Here is an 8477-nt window from a genome sequence, read left to right on the forward strand (position 1 = left end):
GGAGAGAACCCACGCTGCACGGGGAGAACATGGAGACTCCACGCAGAAAGATCCCGGGTGTCCTCACCGGGACGCAAACCGGCGACCTTCTAGATGCTAACCACTGAGCCACCTTGCAGCCCTGGAATCAACATGCTCGACCTTTTTTTTTCCCAGCACCCACAGATGTTTCCAATAAAGTGGAAACTGACTGAACGCTGTAGATATTCTGCTACGTATTCAACGTACACAAACTACGTTTCACCGTACTGAATGTATCGTCCAACAACTCGCTCCTCCGTGTGCTATTTTTTAACCGAGCAGTGTTTATTCTATTGATCAAGTTTGTTTTATTCCGCTTTAAATCTCAGTTTTGTTTTTTTTTTTGTTACAGGATCTGACGCAAACAGTTTATTTTGGGCTCATGTTTAAACGAGGCATGCAGAAAAATGTGATTTTGACGAAATACCACAATTTCGAGGCCGGATTTTTCCCCTGACGGAGTCGTACGTCACTTGTGATGCGTTCGAGGACAGGAGGTGAGAAAGTCGAAAACACACTCACGTAGTTTCCAACATGTGCTTAAAGGAAAGTATAAAAAACAGCACTTGTGAAAGACATCGGGTAAAAAAAACGGTGCAATAAATAAATATAAAAGTCGTATTGCTCAAACATCTTGATAGCGCTGACATATTAGCGATTCCAGTGTGTGTACTTTCATGTGAAGTGTGATAACAGATTTGAGGATTAAAAACTTTTAGGAACTTTTCAAGTCAACTTAAAGTGCTTCTACAGAGACAACGCAGGCAGAAATGCTAAAAACAACAAAATCAAACTAACTAACGAATACACCTGATTGAAGGGGAATCATCTAAACACCACCGTTAGCGTTGAGCTCGAAGCTGCAGTTTGTTGTCGAAGCTAAAAGCAACTTCGTTTGACTTCCACTGCAGCCAAACAGCCAAAAGTCGTGAATCAGACAACTGGAGGGGTCAGATGATCTTATAATTATCCAGTGATTTATGGGCAATAAAGAGGATTTTTACGCCGATTCAGTGAGAAACCGGCGATCTGAGCTTTGCTTTTTTTGTTGTTGGGCGTTCAACCTGAACTGTGACCTGTGACGAGTCCACATGCTCTGAATTTCTCTGAAACATGTTTTGACGTGAAGTCTCTGATTATTTCTAAGGTGGTAGGAGGCTGATTTTGTTATTTATTTTACCTTAAAGTTTACTTAACATCTCTCAAAAACATCTTATAACTAGCATTCCTGTGCACGGCGGCCAAAAGCAAACACTGAGCCTTTTGTAAATGACATTTTTCTAAAAAATCAAACGGCTCTTTCTTCTTTTTTTCCCCCAATTTTTACAGTTCAGCTGATGTGAGAGGCTCCGGCGTGCTTTAATGTGTTTACCACCGCGGGCAGCATGTGTATGAAGCGCTACCATACAGGACATCCTGACATTCCAGTCGGAGGATGACGTGTAAAGACGAAAGCAGCTGCTAGTAAAAACACTTGTCTCTGCAAAAGAAAAAAAAAGGCATCAACAACATCCAAAAGAAATCATCAAAACAACACAGTTGCGAGAGACAACAATGGAAAAAAAAAAAAAAGGGGGAGGGGGCAGAAGAAAAACATTGCAGAGGTAGCCTGCAGACGAGCTCCCCTCAAGCGGAGCGGCGTGGCTGCTGCCGGTAAATATTTATGGAGTTGTCATGGGACCCGTCCCCGGCTCAGGATACTGTTTAAACAATCTCTATCTGAGCACCGGGAGGCAGACACAGACACTGTATCATTACGGCTCCCATGCGGGCCCTTGTCACAACACCACACACTAGGCAAACAGTGGAGCCACGCCGGCACAGGCAGCAGCCGGCTAAAAATAGACGCCTGTGGAGAGTGACAAGGACTGGCGCTGGAGGTGAGCCGGGCTCTGGGAGTCCAGCAGCTCCGGGCCCGAAGGATGGAGCTCGTTGACCGGGACAGGAAAGGTAGGAAGAGCCTGGCGGAGCATCAAGGGACTGTGGCTGGAGGGATGTTTTGCTACAGCAACTGCAGCAAATTACAGATTGGAGCACAGCTTGCTGGCAGTTTGTAGATTTAGTACTACACTTCCTTAAAAGTTGGGGACTCACAAGAAACAGAAAAATAAAAAAATAAAAAAAAGGCCGCAGCGCCGCATTGCCAACATGTCCTAACTTGGATAATCACGGACGAGGAAAAGCCCATGTTGGGATCAGAGTGTGACCACGTTTGGAGGTGCTCGCAAAACAGCGCGACCACAAATAAGAAACCAAATTCTGTCTCGTCCTGCAAGTTTAAAGGCTTTCTCCACATCAGCTCATCCCCAAAACACACTTTAAGAAAAAGCTGCTGTCCTCCTGTGCATGTTTCAGGTTTAAAATGGCCTCAAAATGATAAAAAATTGGGAGTAAAAAGTTCAATTGTTTAACCAGGACAAGGAAAAAACGATGAAAACGACCTGCAGTGCAATCAGAAATAAGAAAGAAAATCTGCTCTGCAAGTTGAAAGGTTTCCCTCTGGTTTTCTGACCACAAACTCATCCAAAAACACACAAACTGTTCTCTTTCTGTGCATGTTTCAGGTTTAAAATGGCCTCAAAATGATAGAAAATTGGTAATAATTTCAAAAATGTTAACCAAGACAATGAAAAGCGTGTGTTGGGAATGAGAGTGTGACCACGTTTAGAGGTGCTCACAAATCCATCCATCCATCATCTCTACACCTTAATCCTCATTAGGGTCGTGTGGGGCTGGAGTCTATCAGGTTCACCTGGACAGGAAACTCCACCCAGAAAGATCCCAGTGTCCCCACCAGGATGTGAACCCTGTGCATGTTTCAGGTTTAAAATGGCCTCAAAATGCTAAAAATTGGGAATAAGAATTTCCATTTTTTTAACCAGAACAAAGAAAAACCGATGAAAATGAACTGCAGAACCCCCAAAACAGTGCAATCAGAAATAAGAAAGAAAATCTGCTCTGCAAGTTGAAGGTGAGGGCTGCAGTTGGTAGCACTGTTGCCTCGCAGCTAGAAGGTCGCTGGTTCGTGTCCCGGTGAGGACACCGGGATCTTTCTGTGTGGAGTCTCCATGTTCTCCCCGTGCAGCGTGGGTTCTCTCCGGGTTCTCCGGCTTCCTCCCACAGTCCANGGTGAACCTGCCTTCACCCTGAGTCAGCTGGGATAGACTCCAGCCCCCCATGACCCTAGTGAGGATTAAGGTGTAGAGATGATGGATGGATGGATTTCATTGTGATGAATAAAGCACAAGCCGTCTAAAGAACATTGTCGTGCTTGTGTTGCCATTTTTTCTGTTCCCAAAGTGAACAACCGAATTCATTTATTATAAAGCTAAGCGACCAATTTTGCTAATCTATGCACAAAATGGTACCAAATATGTAAGAAGTATATCCGCAAAATGTGAGTGGCTAGCGCTCTTAACAAGCGGAGATATGACCTGAAGAGTTTGTGCAAGATACCGGTGGTCTCACTGAAATTCACCACAAAAGTAAAACATTTCCAACGTATGAAACACAAATTTCGGACCAGAAAAAAACAGAAGGGGGAGTTTTGCAAACATGAAAGAATCGATTTGGGCTGAACTGCAAACCACACAGAGCAACGTGGAGACGAGGTGTTAGAGCATCAAACTGCAAACATGCTGGTTCCTACATTTCCCAGAATTCCCCTCAACAGCATTTGAAACAAGACCCCTGCACCTCCTGAACGCCTGCTTTTGTCAAATTTTGAAAAGCTCCTCCAAACTTTTACAACTTTTCACAGACCAAGAAACACTCCTTATGACAGTCAAACTGAACTCCTTGTATTAAACAGGTGGAGACGACAAACAACGACTTAACAGACAATGAAAACAAACTGCAGCCCAAACTGTACAAGTGCTTGAAAAAGTCGCCATCCCATTCAAGTATTTTTTTAAGGCCTGTTTGTTGCAGAAGAATGTACGCGTAAGAGGTTTTTTTTTCAAGTTTTGGAGCTTTAAATAGTTCATTCTGCTGTTTTTCCCCAAGTGTGCAATGGTGCTGAAAAGGTTTGGAAATCAATACACAGGAAGCCGACTGTGGCGCAAGGCTGAGGCGGAAAATGTTAAAATTTGCATTGGAGACAAGAGAAGTTAAAATTAGCCCAGAGGTGTTGACAAAGGAGAGAGTGCAGAGCTGGTGTCAAAGTCGGGATGAGAGACTTTGGTAAGTCATCGCCACCAGGTGCTGCATTTATGGTCGGAGCAACAGGAGGGCAGAAGCTGTATCTGGGCTCAGCGTTTGGACCCGGGCCCACAGGAGGAGAGGGCAGTTCTGTGGCTCCGGAGCAGTTAGCAGAACCTGGCCCAGGACCGAGACCAGCTGGGAACAGGAAAGCAGGCTTTCTCGTAACATGAGAGTTTGTCTGGAAAAGACTGGGCTTCCCTGCCCAGGGAACAATGACTTCACAGACTCCTAAAACATGAAAAATTAAAGCTAAATATTTAAACTCTTACATGATTCCACGCACGTACGTTTGCACATGTTGCTAAGAACTTACGATAGAGTCCGTTTGCAGTGTTAAGCTGGTGATATATGATAAACAATATACCTGGACTGTAAACGAGGTGCTTCAGGCCAGTGAGGAGCAGTGTTCTCTCTGAATAACTCCATTTGGTGTGAACTTGGAGCTTTGCAAGTTTGCAGATCTTTTACGTGCACAGAGAAAGAAACAGAGAAACCCAACCAGCAAAGTACAGTCAAGACTCGACAATCCAACACTAAGTGTAAAACCTTCTTCTATGTCGGATAGCAAGGCTGTCGGAGGTCCAGATACAAGGAGGGCTTGATGCTGGAAGGCTCATTAGTTGTTCATTATTGTTCATAGTTGTTATAATAACTAGTGTATTATTAGAACACTACACATCGTTGGATTTCACACCTTTGATCGGTGCACTTGTGCACGTTCCGGCCACGTCCACCCCGGGGCAGCGCTCTGATGGGGTGGAAGTGTCCAGAACACACAGGCAGTACTTGGCTGCTGATGCTAGTTTAGTTAGCGCTCACACTTCTGTTTCCTCCATCGGTGGCGGTGGGGGAGTGGCAGATACGCTCCACCGTTACCATCCATGTTTACTTCCATAAACACTGAGCACGCTCGCTGCGTGTGACGTCGTCGTGTCCTCTTCTGCGCATGCGGGACACTTTTGGGTCGTATGAAGTTCACACAGCAGATCACATACAAGTCGTATTGAACTGGAAACGTGAAGGAACTCACAAACAAATCGGATTTCAGAAAAAAAAGTTTGACAGGCAGCCCTTGATTAAACTGAAACAGAGTCTGGAAAACATTAACTAATAATGCTTTCAGATATAGACTTTAGTGGGTAATAAAATGAATAGACCAGTGACAGATTAATAAAAGACGTAACTGCAGGAGACAAACTGGTTGATCTCAGTCGATCCCACACAAACAGAGGAGATCACTTCATCAGTCCTGTTTCTGTTTTACATATTCAGTTACTGTCACTTTTATTAATGAAGAAGCCTCGTTATCTCTGCTATCACATCATATTAAAACATTACATTTAATATATATATCGCATCCAAATATCGGTAACAAGCCTTTCTCGACTACCATCAATCGGCATCGGTGCTGAAAACCCGTACCGGTCGCTCCTTCGTCAGAACGTCGGTGGTGAAAATTACAGCGAATAAATTCCCACATGTGGTGAAATCCACATGCACAGCTTTGATTGAGATAAAGTGTGTTGACAAGGCCCTCTTTGTGCCTCTGAGTGTCATGGAGGCTTCGTCATTCAAACCCATTTTGCCCCATTAGGTAAGAAGGCGATACTATCCCTCCTACATAACATGTTGCTATTGGACAATTGTTTTTGCAGAACCTGAGCTGGGATCAGATTAGACCCTGTCACTGATACCACAAGTTCGACTGAGCCCTGTTATCTGGTGGTGAGGGGTGGACGATGGCGGCGGCGGCGGGACGCAACCTTCATCTGCGGGTGTTGAGTCATAGCACGTGGGAGTCACTGATGGCGGGTTTGCAGGGGGGGGTGAAAGGGTTAATGAGGCTTGCTGAGGAGCACTAACTGGTTGGATGGCTGGTTGCTCCTGATAGGACCCACAGGGGCCCACAGCGCCCCATGGCCCATTAACTTGCGGAGCCAACGCACAGGATGGAGGTCCGCACTGGGCCGGCTCCCAACACAAACACTCGCGGTAACACCAGCGCCGGCCAAAGAACTCTCAACTTATACAAGCTATACAAAGGAGCAGCGATATGGTTGGAAGGCGTTTGTGTATATAACTGGAATATATCTGGACTAAAATAATAACCTCGAAAGTCAATAATACACATCGCATGTGATCCAGGTCAACACTGGTCGCGTGCCCAATACAACGCACCATAAATCATTGAGACTGAAATAGAACTCAGGAGTCAAACTGTACGCGCAAAGTATAAATAAAAGGAAGAATGCTGCCCTGAGTGATTATGCAATTTATGCATTAGCCTCCAGGCTGTATGAAATTACTGAAAATCCATCTACTGCGCTACTGTTTTCTGGAAAGTTAACGACATTCACCCGAAGCCCGGCGATAAAAATATAACAATGAGTCTATATGAAGCCGAGACCTGCCAAGAATACGCTGGCAGACGTTTGCCCTTTCAGATACTGAGATTAAATGCAAAAACTAACCATAAAAGTTAATAAACAGAGGTACCACGTGTCATAGAAACACCTCTTTACAGCTTTCTTGGCTCGCGCCGGGCAGGAAAACCAAGGTAACAAAGCTAAAGTCAGTCCTTATTTAAGCAATTCTGCTGCGGTTATATGACCTAGTGTATATAATACTGCGTTTACATTAAGTTTTGAGTCGCGCTGCCAAAAGCGCGTCTGCGTGCAATTCTTGAGGTTCCCGAGCTGTTCGGTGAAAATATCGGATGCGTGGAGAGACATGAAGAAGAGGCCCTGACTGTTGATTTTGAGGAGCTGGATCAGAGCCTACACCTTAACCCAAGCATGGGAAGGCAAACCTCACATGCACAGCGTGGAAAACCACATACATCATTTTAGTCTCTAACAAATAAGATTAATGGGAGCTCTGCTGGGGCGTGCACATTTCTGTGGTGTCCGAAGCACAGCAGCCAAACCAGACGGACCGCAGCGCAAGACCTCTGGGGCTGGCATGGTGAGCCTCTGTGAATGACTGGCCTCGTCTGTCACTCAGCAATGAGGCATCGTCCGCAGAGCCCGGCAGGACGCGCAGCATCAACTGTTATTATTATCATTAATGTATCCTAAGTATAAATGGAATCTGCAAAGGGATACGGGGATTTAGGACTATAAACACTAACTCGAAACATGAATGGAATGTGCGGAGTGAACAAGAAAATGTGTTTTGATAGCTGATTTGGAGGTCAAATGGAAGAAAGCGCATAAACATTCCCCCCCTAAAAATAAAATCATACACATTTCCCAGTGGAAAAGCAAGACAGAAAGTGACATTTATGGCGTGTTCTGGTCAATCATTCGGAGTGAGAGCAGCGGCGGCGGCTGTGAGAAACGTCAACAATGGGATGCTTCGGGAGCAAAATAAAGCAGATAAAAGGCAGCTAGCTCATAACTGCTTCGGTCAGATAAGGACTAACGAGATCTTGGCTGTGACATTGGATTACCAGATAAAGAGCGAGCTGCCCACAGTAGCTTTGCACGGAGTAGTAACAGCCACCTACCTAGCTGCTGCTGCTGCCGCTACTCTCGTATCACGGCAGCAGCGTTTGATAGCTAATCTCTTAGCGCTGATAGCGAGGGGTGCTGAGGCCTGGAGAGGCAGCTGTGGGGGTTTTGTGCAGATGCCTGCGCAGATAATGTTCACGGGCCTGTCGTCGCAAACAACCGAGGCTGTGTGTGGGAGCGCAGGGAGATAGAGATAACTTTGACTAAACTCCGTCTTCTTTCATTGGTTCATCACTTTGAGAGAGAACCAAACTCCGACAGAGAGAATAGAGAGACTCCTGATGCTGTCACCGTCTGCTTTTATCTCTGTTTGTGTTCGGCACCTTAACATCCAGCTGAGTCGGCGCCCTGTGATGTTTGCATCTAAAGGCGGCTTTAGAGGAAGTATAACCGATTCATGCATTTCACTGGAACGAGACTACGGGGCGGGGGAATTCCAGGAGCACAAATAAAACAACTTCCTTCTCAGAAACCCAAGAGACTGAATGAGAATTAGAGAAAAGAGGGAATGAAGCAGACAAAGCCTCACCTGCATGGTAGGCCACCGACCCTCGACTCCATCCCGGGTGTCGGTTCTTGGGGTAATCCTGCAGGAAAACAAACGTTCAGTTAGAAATGTACACCGGAGAAGAGGAACTAATCGATAACACACCTGAAATCCTTCTCTGTTGATTGAATGAACCCCTAAAAACTGGTCTGAGGGTATTAAAGCGACTCCGGGACAGTTTCTTTCCCAGAGCT

General features: G+C 45.5%; 1 protein-coding gene across 2 annotated transcripts in view; it reads right to left on the reverse strand.

Moving 5' to 3' along the window:
• The window catches only part of spryd3 (SPRY domain containing 3), a 74661-nt gene that overhangs the window by 6685 nt on the left and 59499 nt on the right, over positions 1–8477 (reverse strand). For both annotated transcript variants that reach the window (XM_008293793.1, XM_008293792.1), the window contains exon 8: positions 8266–8323. In XM_008293793.1, the coding sequence (XP_008292015.1) occupies positions 8266–8323 (58 nt within the window). The remainder of the gene's footprint in view (positions 1–8265; positions 8324–8477) is intronic.

Source organism: Stegastes partitus, unplaced genomic scaffold (assembly GCF_000690725.1).
Source record: "Stegastes partitus isolate 25-593 unplaced genomic scaffold, Stegastes_partitus-1.0.2 Scaffold913, whole genome shotgun sequence".
Classification (NCBI taxonomy): domain Eukaryota; kingdom Metazoa; phylum Chordata; class Actinopteri; family Pomacentridae; genus Stegastes; species Stegastes partitus.